This window comes from Eleginops maclovinus, chromosome 3 (assembly GCF_036324505.1).
Source record: "Eleginops maclovinus isolate JMC-PN-2008 ecotype Puerto Natales chromosome 3, JC_Emac_rtc_rv5, whole genome shotgun sequence".
NCBI classification, from domain to species: domain Eukaryota; kingdom Metazoa; phylum Chordata; class Actinopteri; order Perciformes; family Eleginopidae; genus Eleginops; species Eleginops maclovinus.
The window spans coordinates 14692999-14709000 of record NC_086351.1 but is presented as its reverse complement, the minus strand read 5'-3'; the positions used below and the strand labels follow the sequence as shown (position 1 = coordinate 14709000).

The 16002-nt window shown below is 41.0% G+C and overlaps 1 protein-coding gene across 3 annotated transcripts in view; it reads right to left on the bottom strand.

The window, feature by feature from the left end:
* Nucleotides 1-391: 391 nt before the first annotated feature.
* Nucleotides 392-16002, bottom strand: part of lars2 (leucyl-tRNA synthetase 2, mitochondrial) — a 32334-nt gene continuing 16723 nt past the window's right edge. For all 3 annotated transcript variants that reach the window (XM_063880176.1, XM_063880177.1, XM_063880178.1), the window contains 10 exons: nucleotides 15675-15958; nucleotides 12436-12534; nucleotides 10036-10173; nucleotides 9853-9956; nucleotides 8730-8912; nucleotides 8250-8419; nucleotides 7253-7330; nucleotides 7045-7156; nucleotides 5470-5597; nucleotides 392-3620 (listed from right to left, as the gene is read on the bottom strand). In XM_063880176.1, the coding sequence (XP_063736246.1) occupies nucleotides 3441-3620; nucleotides 5470-5597; nucleotides 7045-7156; nucleotides 7253-7330; nucleotides 8250-8419; nucleotides 8730-8912; nucleotides 9853-9956; nucleotides 10036-10173; nucleotides 12436-12534; nucleotides 15675-15958 (1476 nt within the window). In that variant the 3' untranslated portion in view covers nucleotides 392-3440. The remainder of the gene's footprint in view (nucleotides 3621-5469; nucleotides 5598-7044; nucleotides 7157-7252; nucleotides 7331-8249; nucleotides 8420-8729; nucleotides 8913-9852; nucleotides 9957-10035; nucleotides 10174-12435; nucleotides 12535-15674; nucleotides 15959-16002) is intronic.

Below are 16002 nucleotides of genomic sequence, written 5' to 3'. Positions count from 1 at the left end.
TGAATTATAAGGATCTGGAAAATGGATACTTCACAAACCAGGGTTTATGGGGTTTGTTTACTTTTAGAGGAAAAATAAAGTGGTGAAAGGAATTATTTTAGGATACATCCAGGAAGGCTTGTGGCACTCTTCACAATTTTTGAACATTTCCAACATCTCATAAACAATCTATGTAGTGGAGTAAACCCATAAAGCTACTGTGACTACTCTATGGGTGTGTTTTTCTTGTGGTGGAGGGGGGCTATTTACAGAGCCTGTGCCCCTCTGTTTTGGTTGAATGACGTCACACATTCCTGCTCAGGAAATACATCTCCCCATTTGAGACAGCAGTGTGGCAAAATAGGATGAACTCATAATGTGTATGGAGAAAAAGGCTCAATCTCCCAGCAAATATTGGATACAAACATAGGAAGTTTTATTTGTGTCCTGAGTGAACATAGAGTGCGCATATATTGTCCGACAGCCTGAGTTGATGTGAAAAAAATATGGAGCCAGTATTTTTAAGGGGGCCTCTAGGCTGCTGCTGGCTCTGTGTCATTAAAACAGAACGTTTATAAGCCACGGCCATCTGTTTGTTAGGAAACAGTCACCATAATGCAGCATTCCTTCAAGCAATAGGCTTAACCTGCTTTACATCTCACAAATGCACTAAAAACTTTTGAGTGTATTATTTTAGTAAAACCCACAGATGAGATCTTGTTCAAATGCAAAGTAATATATTTTTTTTTACAAAGGAGGTATACATAAGTATTGGAATTAATGGAGCAAGAAGTTGTGATATATTGACATTTACTTGAACACTAAAACACATCTCAAAAGAACTGGAGGCATCCACGTCATTTATAATGTGTATGACTTCAAGATATGTTTCAGCAGATATCATAAAGCAGATTCTTAGGGACTGACTCTCTGATTAACACATACAGTACATGAGAAAATAATAATTGCCACCCCTTATGGCATACAACTGAATCACAGAAAGCAATCATTTATGCAATCATAAAGATATGCTTACTGTAGATCCCTTTTTAAAAAGCCACGTCACATATGTGCACAGCGTAGGATATGGCCTAATTCACATTTAGGAAAAAGACAAAATGACTTAACTCTGTTACTTTGGCAAAGTAGACTCAATAAATGAATAACTTTGGAAAGTGTGGTGCCTTCACATATGAGCCAAGTTCAGCTTTATTCCTAACACAATAAAAGGACCAGTGAAAATCTGCTTATTCAAAGAGCACACACACAAAAAATCTGGGATGCCAAATTACCCGTCTTGAGGTCAGGCTCTAAGATAATGATCCATGTCCCCCTGTGAGAACACACAGCCTGGTCAGGGACTCAACTGGTGCAATGGAGGGTGACAGTGACTGCACTGCTGTGTGCACTCCACCCTTTCACCCACCAGCAGTTTCTCAAGAGGAAGGAAAGTGATATTCTTAAATCATCAGAGACAATTCATGCTGTACACATCGAGTAAGATATCCTGTTGTCTGAGGAGAAAGTGAGTCACATACCAATTCTGTTTCTGTTCAATAATCCTTGTCGTCATGGAAACTGCAGAGCTGACAAAAAGTGTTAAACAACTCGAGGGCTGTTACAGAAGTGACAAAATTAATTATTACAGAAAATGCAGCAGCTTAGACCACATTTTTTGCTCTGTAATGTCCTACTTATCTATTTATTCAAAATCTGGGAAGTGTTTCATGGAATTATCAAATTGTATCACTTTAATGTTGATCTTTTCCATGACACGGCAAATTCAGTTTGTTGGTCAAACCAGTTCAGGGTTCAGCCCTGTTTATCTGCCGCCGTTCCTAAAAGTATTGTAGAAAAGGAAGGTGTGAAATACAACAACAAAAGAAGAGGAAGAGCTCAGGGGTTTAAAAACAACCTTTCATGATTTAATTATGTCATACAGCCAGTTTTAAAAGTGTGTGAGAAAGCTTTGCCCACATAATAAGAAGACAAGAGACCAGGTACCCCTTTTTTTGGCTGGTACTCACACAGTCACACTGCTTCATCATGGAGTGTTGGGTTTCTGTAAATTAAAAGTAGGACTAAACCGGCCCTTTCTGAACGATTCATCTCGAACGTTTTGACACTTAATAAATAGACACACCTTGTTCCTGTTTGTGCTGTGGCAGCATCTATAAGATCAAATTCACGGAATCTGAAACAATACAGAGAATACCCAACACTGCGTTGGCTCTTTGCTCCCCTCCTCTTATTCCTGGTTTCTCTTCCTGTTATTCTTTGGCTCCTGTGAGTCTCTTCCTGTCACCTGATGGTCAGAGATAACGCACAGAAATATGGTAAAAAAGGTGAGAGGGCTCTGTGGGGAATGTTCTGTTATTCCCTCTGTCCGCACCTTGTTTATTCATAGTGTTTTAATGAAAATATTTTGCTTTACATTATGTGATACAGCATGATTTTATCAGGCACATGCTCCTTACTTTATACCATCAAAATAAAAGCACTTCCTCAAGCGGAAGTTGACCTTGCGAAACCAACAGGCGTATCTCACTTTTCAAAGAGATCATATTCGTTTTGTTCATTCATACGCTGACACCAGACAAAATATGAGACTTTTGTTATACCGCTATAGAAAATCTTGGTTTCCAGGCGATGTGACCACTGGAAGTGCTTGTACATATCAAATAAATGCTTACTCACCAAGCCTTCAAAGATAGGCCCGTGGGTGTACACATGGATACATTTCAGAGCAGCAGCTGCTCTGCCAAGACAGTGCTGATGGCTGAGTCATGTTGGTCAAATGCTGAGACACAGACATTGAGCTGATGAGTAGGCACAGTGCAGCCATAAAAAAAACATGATAGGGTGGGAAGCTGAAAAATCCCCAACCGCTTGAGGCTCTTAAGTGACCTTGAATAGACCTTTTAATAGTGAGAGGGTTCGTAGAGCACTTCCAGAGACCAAAAATGTATCCGTAAAATACTCAGTAAATATCTGCAGCAAGAAACAGCAGCAGAGGAAGAGATAAACACTGATGAGGAAGATCTTGACTGCGTGACCCAGCCGAGATGTGAAGCAGACAAGCACAAAGCAGACGGGTAGATGTGAAGTTCAGCTCCTTGGAGCAATGCAGAAACTGGAGTTACAGGTTAAAGTGAAGATCTGAAGGATGGAATCTAAAGTTGTGTTTGTGCACATGTGTGATTGTCAAGAGGGTCCAGCTAAACCGAAGAATTATCTGAAGGGACAGGTGCCAAATCTCAATTAGGATTCTTTAAAGAGACAAGAAAAACCCAACTTCTTTTGGCATTTCTGTAATGAAAACTGGAAGTATAAGTAAAAAATCTTTAGATATATTTACATCAAAGTTATGAAAAGTAATTTAAACTAACTTTCACTTTTGTCTTATTGTTTATAAAAGTCCAACTCTTTTTGTCTCTTTTGTAGCAGTGAACACCCAAACATCACTCGTCAATGAGGAGGTTGACGAGGGCGGCCCTGGGGGAGAGGATGGCTCTCTTGATGCTGCGCCCACCCAGATGCTTCTGCACCAACGGGCTATCCATGATAAGCTGCTGCACTTGCTTCGAATCTTTGGACACCTGCAGAGGCACGGTCACTGTTCCACAGGCCTTGTTGTTAATCTGAGGATGAAAAATGAAGAGTGATATAGATGGAATAAGTTTCAAATGAGTCAAATGTTCCACTTTAATGTCCATCTGAAGGCAGTTCTGCCCTGTCAGAGTCGACATAAACTCTTCCTTCCTGGCATAAAGGGGCCCAAAATAACAGACTCCACCTCTCCTTCCACACAGTGAACCCTTAAAACACATAGTTAGTGGTAGGTATGGGAAGGGCACTCCATCTTGCAAATGTTTAGATGCATGTGTGCACATAGTGAATGTGTTCATGTATCTGGTGTGGTTCAAAAGTAATGGTGTATGTGTGCCTGTGTATATGTGTGTATGTGCGAGTGAGTGAGGCTTCTCAGCCTTGGCCTCCTTTCTGGGACAAACCAAAGTACGTGATTAGAGGACATAAGGAGTGAGGTTGCCTCCAGAGGACTGGGTGCCCACAACAGAGAGCTTAGTCTGAGGTAAAACCAACATCATCATCTTCATCATCATTATCAAGCACTGGATGCGTGCGTGTATAAAGGGAGATAGGGTTGTGTAGAACTTGTGACTTGTGAATGAGAGATGAACGAGTAAACAACAAGAATGCAATACCAAAAGATGTGTAAAAGAGTGTTATTTTAACTCCCTGGCATTGCAAATAGGATTATGAAGAGAACAGTTTTACAGACACACACATAGAAGCATATACAATTCGCACCTTTCTTTCATTGCTTTTTTATCTCTCCATTAGAAAGACAGGAGCTTTTAGTCAGCTGACTGTGTTCGCTATCATCACATCACATGTGAGTGTGAGTGTGAGTGTGTGTGTGTGTGTGTGTGTGTGTGTGTGTGTGTGTGTGTGTGTGTGTGTGTGTGTGTGTGTGTGTGTGTGTGTGTGTGAGACTGGGATTGGCAGGGGGTACAACGCTCTAGAGCCAAAACAGTCCGATTAAAGAAGTTTCAGCTTTGATCTACTAACTGAGTCCATAATCAGGACACTGTCAAGACAGACACGTGTGTGTGCTCATTCATGTGCCATTGTGAGCATGTGTGAAACTTGGATATGATCCAGGTTGATTTTATAAACCTTCACATCACAGCTGGATATTCTTTCTGATTGCCTTTCCCCCTTTAAAGAGTGTACACGTGTATACACACACACACACACACACACACACACACACACACACACACACACACACACACACACACACACACACACACACACACACACACACACACACACACACACACACACACACACACACACACACACACACACACACACACACACACACACACACACACACACACACACACTGCTATTTATGTGATTGCGCTCAGGGAGAAGAAAAAAGGCAGAAATGAGGGGGAGAGTAACCGTGACTCCGGAATAACACGGTGGCTCCTTTACTGGCTTTTAATTATTGACCCACTTGTCTATTTAGCTTAAAGCACACCACTTGATATGCAGACGAATAAACACACATGTGCGGACACACTTAAACACAAACACACACACACACGGTAATCACAGCCTCTCTTGAAAATGACAGACTATGAATGTAATCATGAATATAAGACTTTGGGTTTAAGAGCAGAGAGTTCGGGGGGAAATGCCAGTGGGTGCAAGTGCAAATGTGTTCATATAGCTTTGAATAAAGTAATGTATAAATAATGAGCAGAGTGCAGTCTCTAAATGAAGCCCCTTTATGTTTTAAATCAAAATGAAGACAAATTGAGCAATAACAATAATGTTATTTGGTCTGAATGTATTTTTTAGTACACTTCTCGCACAGCTTTTGGGAAATACTAGACAACCAAAGAGATAATGCGAGATAATGAATAATGTGTGTTTGTGTGACTGTGATTTTACCAGTACAGACAGCTCCACAAAGTCAGGGACCTCCAGGTACTCGGGGTCTACAGTTGGCCAGACCTGTTGCAGGACGTCTCCTCCACGCTGCAGGAGAGGGCTAAGGGGGTTTTCCACTTTGCAAAGACCTGGGAGGAAACATAGTAGAATAACTTTTTTTTTTAAATCTTCTTTCACACTGCAGGTATACTTTCTTTTATACCAACTCAGCCAAGGGATGACATTAAATGGAAAAAAAACAGAAACAGGCTAATTTGTTCTGTTCTTTTAAGAGAGCCAAAGAACCTGCTGGGGAAAACTTTAATATTTTTTTTTACCAAATTAGTTTGAGAAACTGTAGCTTGATTAAGGGTCAAACAACAGCCCACCACTCCCTGTCCTGAATCTCGTTTAAACCAGCATCCCCTGTACATCCCCTGCCAGGAGGAACAAGGGAAGGATATGAACTTCCCTTATTGTGAACTTAGTGAGTAAAATGAAAACAACAAGGCAAAAGTGAAAAAGGCAACGTGACTGAGTTCAGCAGAGGTCACATGTTCTTGCATATCCCGTTTATAACACGACATATGTGTGTGCAAACAAAATGCACACAGCCCATCGTTAAAAACATACAAGCCTCTTCCTCCCAGGGGTTATCCGTCAAGTTTTCCTGACTGCCACTATCAGTTGGACAATATGTTTTCTGGAACCTCTTTCCCGTCTCTCAGCTGTGTGCAGAGAGCTGGTGTACGTGTGTCATCGACAATAAGGGGATGTCTTCCAGGGCAGTGTGGGGGCAAGCTTTTACATAAAGGAACATAAGTGACGCTAGATCTTCCCTTGTGTGTTTTCTGCCCTTGGCCAGGAGTCTTGAGTTTTGTTTGATGTACTGTGAACATATTTCATGTAAACTGTTATATAGCACACAAATGAAAATATGACATAACAGCTGTTGTATACAGTAAGCGCTAACTCGTATTAGATAAGTTCCTCTTACAGATGTAAGAGACAAACTCATTTTACCAGAAACCACAAATTAATTTGTCAATGTGTCACTCTAACCAACATAACCCCAGTAACATTCAGAGTCTAAACTAAAACAACAATGTACATTTGCAAGCAGCATTCCAGGTTTGACAGATGTAGGTGATATACGTTTTAAATCTGTGACTTTTTTTATCAGGTCTTTTATGTGTACTTTCATCCTTTATCACAAGAATGTTATTCTGTTGAAATTGTTTTCTTGGAAATTACCTTACATAAGTAACTTAAAAAAGCTGTCTGGCTCAAGACCGTGATAAATAAGTGAAAAACAGAGCCTGACATTATTACATTATTACAGAGTAACAACATGTTGCTGTTTTACATCCTTTATTTTTGCCGGGGGATCTTACGATTTATCATTTTTGTTTTTTCACACAAGAATGTTCTCAAAACATGCACGTCCTTTTTGTGATGCAATGAAAATTAATCTCAATTACTTTTTAAGGACATTTTGATAATGTCCCATACCCAGACATATTATTAATGAAGAATTTTGTACATGTTCTTTGGGTGTATTATTTATTACATGTGAATAGTTTTTATGACACTAACCTGCCCAAAGTTCAGAAGCCAGGTGAGGGGCCATAGGTGCTGTCATCATAACGAGCGCAGCCAGAGCTTCCTCAAACTCCACGCTGTGCTGCGCCACCCTGACTGTTGCACTCTGAACACAAAGTGGTAGAAATGTGATTTCCAAAGTGTTTGGTGACAAACAATAAATGTAACATCTTTATTTTAAGGAACTGAACGGCACACTCACACTCAGTGTATTGGTTAGTCCCATTAGCCGAGAAATGGCAGCGTTGAAGAGGAACTCCTCTGTGAAATGAGATGTCACCTGTAAATACCAACAACAAAAAGGTGACTGCGTTAGTAAAATCTATAATGTTTAAGCCGTTTTGTTTTGTTGTGGTTACTGGACATGCTCCATCTATTGAATGACAGCCTCATGCAATATTTTCCAATCTGCCTCTGAAGAATAATTAGAAAACAATGACAGAAGCCTCCTCAGTTATCAGCATCTGAACCGGCTGAAGGCACAGAGCGTGTCAACACTGCCTTGCTTAGCCTTCTGGGAAGCAGAACCCATTTAGTAAGGGCCTCAGGGAGAAGGAGGTCGATCACCAAGGCTTTTCTGAGGGACAGATCAAAGGACGGCCTCGGCTTTGGGGGCTTATGGCAAACAGCCTGAGGTCCTTTAAAAGCACCAACCCTGAGGCGTGGAGACAGAATCAAACCTGGCAGCCAAAGGAGGCTATTTATAAAGTGTGAAAGGAGACGGAGTGGATTTAAAATCAATTTTCATCCCCTCCTCTTCTACTCTTTACTCCAGGGGTTTCAGGTTGCAATGGATGTTTAGTATTAGATAGAAAGGCTGGACTGTTGGGCTGAAAAATATGAGAGATATTACCTCAGACCATACCATCATGCAGGAGTAACTGAGAAAAGAGATGTTGCCATGCCATTCAACAGTATAGTCTATTTAGCTGAAAAACGGAAAATGAATGATTTAATCCTGCAGATCAAAAATAATAACCCAGACAATTGCAGAGAAATTAATTTCCCAGACCAGGGTGACAGCTGCAATGTAGTGATTCACTCATTTTACTGAAACAGATAAAGCCCAACCTGCTGTAAAATGTTGAGATTTTAAATATAGACCCATTACTGACCCCTACTGGTAATGACTATGGAAATGTCTAACTATTAAATACTGTCATAATGAGACATTTTGAGCCTCTTATTCCACACCATACCTCTTGAATAACGTAGTTCTTGTTTGCCCAGATCTTCTTGGTCTCTGCCAACTCTTTCTTTTTCAGCAGGGAGGGACTGGGGGGATCTCCGACTTGTCGAGCCCCCCTCAGCTTGGTCACCAGTTGCCAGAGCCGAGACTGCCAACGCAGAACCCCAGGGAGTGCGTCCGCTAACGTGTGGAAGACACAGAAACAGAAGAATACAGCATAAGTAGTAAATACTGTGGGAGAAAGACCTTATCTGCAGGATGTTATTTGAAAACACCTGATCTAGCAATTCATAAGAAGTGTATTCAATTCTAAGCAAATTCCTAATATGGAAAATAAGCATCTTTCTAAAGACTTTTGGGACTTTGTACGAACCCTTACGGTAAAAAAAGATACAGCAAAATCTAACAAAACTAAAGTGATATCGCACCATTCCGAATTGAGTTTATCCTAAATAAAAACTCAAGGTGGTAGTGTCATTTTGCGACTCACTCTTGACATTCCAGAGGATGTCTTGTTCGGGTGGTGCGGCGTAAAGGATGTAGAGTCGAACCGTGTCAACGCCGTACTGCTGCACCACATCCTGGGGGTCCAGACCGTTGTTTTTAGACTTGCTCATCTTCTCCCACGTCACCTCTATACCACCACCACCACCACGCATCACCGGCTCCGTATCTAGAGGAGGCGTTTTAGGTGTCAGTTATGTTTTTTATTTTCGCTTCAGAAATATCTCTTGAATTACATATTTAATGACATGTCTTCAAAGAGTAGTTAAAGCTTCTATCACTTCTCCTTTGGATTATTATAATGCTGTGTGGCAGCCTGAACAATGAGATCCTCTGATAAGTTCCCTCTTTTATATTATCACTTTGCTCCTAAATGGTGGCATGAACTCCCCATTGACATCAGCACTGCAGAACGTCTGCATATATTTTGCTGAAATCCCACCTGTTTCACTTGTATCTTGGCAATCAAACTACTGTAAAAAAAAAAAAAAGCACTTGAAAATTCTCAGCTTAGGCCTTGTTACTAATTCACCAGCACTCACAATGGTAAGACTTGCTTGAAGTGAATATATCTGCGCTTTCCTTTTTTTAAATGCTTTTTGCATTTAAGTCACTTTGGATAAAAGCGTCAGCTAAATTAAATGTGATGTAATCTAATCAATCAAGATTTACCGATATCTTGACTTCAAGTTTTTCATTTTTTTACTTTTGCATTTGCTCTGATGCCTTTTTTCAAGGTAGTTTATTCTTTCCCACTGGCTCTTGTTTGATGCCTTTTCGTAAAACACATTAAAAAGAAAAGGTCTGTAAGGCCTAAACAAATTGAGTACATAATACCGGGAAGCAATAGAGAGCATAAAGCAAATTGTAAGAGACATCTTAGGTCTCACGCTCTTCAAAAGGATTTCTTGAGTAGCTAGTGAGGAAAATCTATATAAAAAGAGAGAGGTTTCTATGAGCAGCTTAAATCGGATGATACTTTGATAAAAGAAGAAAAGGTTGTCACAACTCGTTATTTTGATCTGGAAGAGCCACGTGAAGGGAAACCCTCTCCTCCGTTATAAATGTGTCACACTGACAAACATCCTTCAGATTCTCACAGTGTGTACCTGTGAAGTCTATCTCCTCTCTCTTCAGGTACCGGCCGCTCTCCGCCTCTTTGAAAGTCTGGCCCTTGATCAGACCCTGGACCAACAGCTTCCGAAAAGGCTCCCTGAAAGAAACAGATGCGGGTTAATTACCTCACAAATGTACGTGCACAGAAAAAGCGGCTAAAACACTGGGTTCTGTACCTGTGGTCGACAAGACCCTGATCCTTGCAGAAGTGACAGAGGAAGCGAGCGTAGTATAAATGCATGACAGCGTGCTCTTTCCCTCCGATGTAAACGTCCACTGGAAGCCAGTGATCCACCAGTTGCCGCTCAAAAGGCCTGGAGAGGAAGAGCAAGTTTGAAGAAGAAGGTTTCTCTGAAAGTATTTATTCTGAAGAAAAAGCTTTGAAATGAAATCTTGCTGTTGGAAATCTTTGATTCCTCTTTAGCTTCTCTGTTGATAAAGTTTATGGAGAAGTTGTTTTCTCTTATCTAATTGATCCACATTGACTTTCACTGTATGCCCGCTACTCCAACTACATAGTAATCGTATTAATCTGGCATGATGCCCTGTTGCACTGTAAAAGAGAATTAAATAAATATATGCCCGCTGTATAACATCAGATCAAAAGCATTTTAGTTTTTATTATTATTGAAATTATGATGTTATTTAGTTTTTACAGTTGTACAGTTATTATGCTCCGAGCCGCGGAAACAGGCTGAGGATCTGAGGAAATCTAGGCTTTTGATTAGGAATGGTTAACAGATCTTTTTATACCATTTTACCCACTTACTTTTTTGTATTAAAGGTTTATCATTTGAATCTGTTTTTATAATCTAGTTTTAATATCATTGTACTTCTATAACTGTTCTTATAGATTTGATGTTTATTTTCTTAAATCTAATCATATTATTATTTTGAGTACATTCGTGTTAAATTGTTTATTAAATTGTGAACTGTTTTTTTATTGTCTACCCTTCAGTGAAGAGGTGTAGATGTTTTATTTCCAGCATTAATCTGAGAAGAAGTCTGAATGGTACAAATCTGTAAGAAAGATCCTTTAAAAAGTTGAATGCTTTATTTGTTAAAATAAGTTTTTTTAAATGTGTTATTCTATTGTGGTGCATTTTATTGCATTTCATTTTCTGGAATTGTATTTCTCTTACCATGTTATTGAAATCTTTAAAATAGATTTCACAATGTAAGCCTCTATGTATGTTGTTCATTTTTTACTAGCGGGCAATTATCTAAATGAAGATTATTGTTAATACGAATAATACGGAAAAAAAAAATTGCAACATTTTGTTCTGTGCTTCATACACATACACACACTTCCTCTAGGGGGCAGGCTGAAACTGATCCAGGGATGAAGCGAGCAGGGGCCTCCTGAAGCTTCCTCTCTTAGCTTACAATCACACACACATACAAAAAAAAACCTGGTCAAGTAATATGTATTTGCGATTTGGCTGTGAAGCGTTCCTCTAAACACAGCTTCTCACGTAAAAAGTGTTTAGTATTTGTAGTGCTGAACTGAGACTGCTGGGTTTCTTTCAGATTTGGAGCAGCATGTGGTTAGTCTGACGTCAGCGGAGTCAGGGATTCCACCTAATGATACTTTTTAGGGCAGACTGCTATCTCTGTGTGTCACCTTTCACACTATTCATTACTCTCCTCCACTCTTCCCTGCCTCACTCCCTCTCCAGGCTGATGCTGTTTCCGGATAATTGAACCAGGGAAAAAAGTTATGAGCTCGCATCACTGCAAATAATTTAACCCGGTTGTTGGCATCAGCCCAGGGAACTCTTATACATACCACACAAGCACACACACACTTCCATATTACACCCTCTCCCTATTTCCTTCCTCTTACTTGCTACTTTCAACATCTCCTGCTTCCTATATTATCGTTCCCCCTTGTGCACATAAGGCTCAGCAGGCTAACTGAAATGCACAAATACTGTAATTGCTTTTTCTGTTGTGCCATAATCTTTCCCACTAAGAAAAGTGATGGGGAGAGCAGTCCCCATCACTTTTAAAGCAGCTTTACAGCTAGGTCAGGGCACTGGGAAATTAATCTCTTTTGTTGAGCTCAGGGTATCGCTGCTATCCCAGCAGGTGACATCCATAGCTCCATAATCTCTATTGGCAGGGAATGCAAGTTACAGGCGTGCGTGTGTGCGTGTGCATGTGTGTGTGGGAGAGAGTGGGTGAGCTTACCCTGAGCATAATTATGTGTTTGAGTACTTTTCAATGGTGTATATAGACCAAAGTGTGTATTTGGAAGTGCAATGTGTGTGTATGAGGCAAGAGAGAAAATCAAGTTAGTGTAGAAACAGCAGATATTACAAATATATATATTTTTTAAATATCTAAAAACAGGCAGACATGCTCACTATCCACCCACTGCTGGAGAAACAGCTTTTTCTCCTTTGTGTCGAACAAAGACAGTGTAAATAAGACGTGTGCAATTTGCGCTACAATCTGTCACAGTGTGAGAAAACAGATGCAACGGGAAAGATATACATCTTGCGTTATTATGGCTTCAAAAACTGTAAAAAAAAAAAACAAGAAGTAAAGTTTCAGGAGTAGGATGTACATACCTGTCTGTGTTATGAGGGTCTGTGTATCTAAAGTAATACCAGGCCGAGTCCACGAACGTGTCCATGGTGTCAGTCTCCCTCCTCGCTGGGCCCTTACATCTGTCAGAGGAGACAAAGACGATTGTTCGAGGCGGCACAAAAATCAATATTAGGGCTGCTAATTAGAATGCGAACAAATGAACGATCTCTGTTTGTATGCTAAGTGAAATGGCAGAGTATGTGATCTATTTGTGTGTGTAAAGCTGGCTCCATCTACATTTGGGGGTCATGTCCCTGTAGAGGAGCACAGCTGAAGCCAGGCTGGCAGCGGAGCTCTGTTCCTGTGCCCTGACTAACAGGCTGAGCTAACAGGGACTCAACTGGCAGGCCCAACACATGATCATGTGTTTGTGTTGGAAATGTCACCCCATACCCCTTTCTATCCAAGCCAAACAGCACTTGGGTACGTGATGTGAATCAACCAACACCCCCCCTTCCACAGTGGAGGGGAGGACGTTTGCAAAGTTCTGATTTAAAAGCACTTAATGGAACGGTGATAGTGTCTGCCTTTTACTTTATAATGAGTCTCAGTAGAGTTGAAATCAGCGTCCCAGAAAGATAAACAGAAGCAAAGCTCTGAGCTTCACTCTGAGCAACAGAGCAAGTATCGTATCCTGGACCTTATGGGATGTCTCTGTTTGGTCTGGTTGTCTTGAATATTTTAAGTCACACAAACATTCATCTCAAAGTCAATTTCTTTGATATCACACTCACTAGCACAGCCACACACCTTTCGACCACACGGGTCTATAATAAGGCAGCGATGATAAGGTATGAGCTAAAGGTTGCCTAGCAACAAGGCTAAGGAGTAGCAAGGTTAATATTAAGAAGCCAGGTGTTATTTCATAAGATAAAAAATCTGATAGTATAAAAAACCATTAGAAAAGAGTATAAAAATAGAAACTTCACAAAACGGGAAAAAAATGGTCAAAAAAAAATTCAGCTTAAGGAAGTAAGATTTGCTGCCTCCTCTGTCACAGCAGACTGGCCAAACGAGAGGACAGATTGTGGTCATTTGACAGGCAGCTGGCAGTGTCTACAGTCCGATCCGATTAGACAACATAGAGGTACTCTCTCTGGAGACGGCACCCTTCTCTAACCCGTGAGAAGAGCACAACAACAACAACAACAGAAGGTAAGTCAATCTAATGCAACCTGTATGCACAAGTGTGTAAATGAATGTGTGTTTGCAGGATGAGCCAGAAGGAGCCAAAAGGCTCTCAAACAGATGAGGCAAGAGAGGCAGCTGTCCCCTCCACAAGGCCTCTCTTCCCATGAAAAATGGCCTTTGCTCCATGTGCTGTGTGTCTGCAAATGTGTGTGCTGCACTAGCTAAGCGGTTTCCCTCTTTACCTGTAAAATCATGGAACACAAACTTGCATGCACACCTTCCTCGCAAAGCATAAGTTGAGCAAGGGGATTCAGCTGGCAGGCCAATTTACAGCGGGACCGAGACCAGACGAACACACAGGAAATGACTTCCTCAAGGACAAATAAAACTCCATTTCTCATCACCCTGCTCGACTGTGTTCCACTCAAACTTTAATTGGACATGGTCGACGAGTGAAGAGAACAAATTTCCAGAGACACTTAACAACGGAGGGGAGAAGGGAAGAGAGGAGATAACGACGTCTTGGCGATTATAGCCATCAATCTCCACTGATGGGAGGATTTCAAGAAGTTTTGTGGAAGTGACTGAACACAATCTGATGACTTGTGCCATCTGCAACTGAGTGGGCCGTTGTTTTAATCAACATGGTGCCAAGACGGTGATTAGTCTCATTCAGAGAGGAATTCCCATGTCAGCGAAGGACTCTGGAGATGCCAGCTGAGCAGCAAACATTTTCATACACATTCACTCAGGTGACTTGCTGTGTTTGAATGTGGGTGTTTGTAGGTGTGTGTGTGTGTGTGTGTGTTTATGTGTAATTAAGCTTCTGTACAAAATGGTTGTTGTTGTGGTGTGTGTGTGTGTGTGTGTGTGTGTGTGTGTGTGTGTGTGTGTGTGTGTGTGTGTGTGTGTGTGTGTGTGTGTGTGTGTGTGTGTGTGTGTGTGTGCTTCTCACGAGGCACCGCTGGCTTATGTAACCTCCATCATCATCATCATCTTCTCATGCTGCTCCTGTCACAGATGCCGCTCATTACTCAGAGCAAAAGTATTAATCACACAATCACAGGCTCGCTCTCAATGCTCTGTGTTCTTGTGAAGCTGTCAATCTTCTCAGCCTGTGCTGACAGCGGGCTCGTTTAGTCAGTGCTGGTCTCCTGAAGAACTACAGGAAGTACGCAGGAGAGGCTTTTCACTGGAGAGGGTTTACACATAATTCAATTCCCACTCCACAAACACCATAATGGACAGGATCATTTCCCAAATCGCTAATGTCGTGTAAACAGCAAAACACCCATCTTCGTTTTCCATTTCTGCAACGGCCAGCAGCTGAATAGAGCTACTTATCCGCCGATGATTACAGTGCTACTGGAGTTGTTGGTGACTCAGTGACCCTCAAGAGCACTTAAGCGGGATGCTTTCTTACTATGCAAATTGTTAGAGTTGAAATTGTTATTATTAATCTGAGGTTATTTAAAGCTGGAGTGTGGGAGATTAACATATAAACACATTTTACATTGAAGCCCCTGCCGAACAAGTTCACATAATGCCGATTTGCCAAGGAAAACTAAAACAATTCATTTGAAATTGTCCAAAAACCGTGCTCTATGAAGTAAGTGAATTTGACCTGCAAAATGTTATCTATTCATCCTTCAGTCCATCTGGACGTTTGTGCCAAATTTGAAGAAATTCACAGAGATATGACAATCATGACAGAGGGATGGAAGGATGTAAAACCCGAAACCACAATACCTTCAGCCACAAATGTCACAAGCTTGTAGGCATAACAATAATATTCAAAGTTGTGATTACAGAATTGAAAAACATTGATTGGCTTTAAGTCAATACTATATTGACGACATTAAATCAGGGCTGATTGGGAGTCTTTTTTTATCATTTCCAATCACAATAAGCTACTTAAAAAATGCAGAACTGCCAAATATTCCTTTTTGTAGAATAATTAAAAGGAATAAAACTGAGAATTTTTATCTCAGGATGTATTATGCTTAAGATGACACAAGATAGGACTGTATGGAACGTATTAAGATCCCTTTGTGTGTAATCTCCCAATAAAACATGTCAGTGTTCTCACTTGGGACACTTGCAGTTCACCCAGTCATGAGCTTCCTCCAAGGGTGAAGCGCCCTTTCCTTTGAGGGACGGCAGTTTTGGTAACGTAACAGGTAACTCCTCCTCAGGGACAGCAACTGGACCACAAGATCCACAATGCACCACAGGGATGGGTGTGCCCCAGTATCGCTGCCTTGATATCAACCAGTCCCTGAGCTTGGAGCTGGTGAGGTGTCCGCCCATCTTTTGCTCTCTGGCCTTCTGGGTAATGGAGTCAAAGGCTTTTTCCATGGTGAGTCCTGTGAACTACAAAAAGAAGAGGACAATAGAGCGTTTTACTTTTTTTTTAG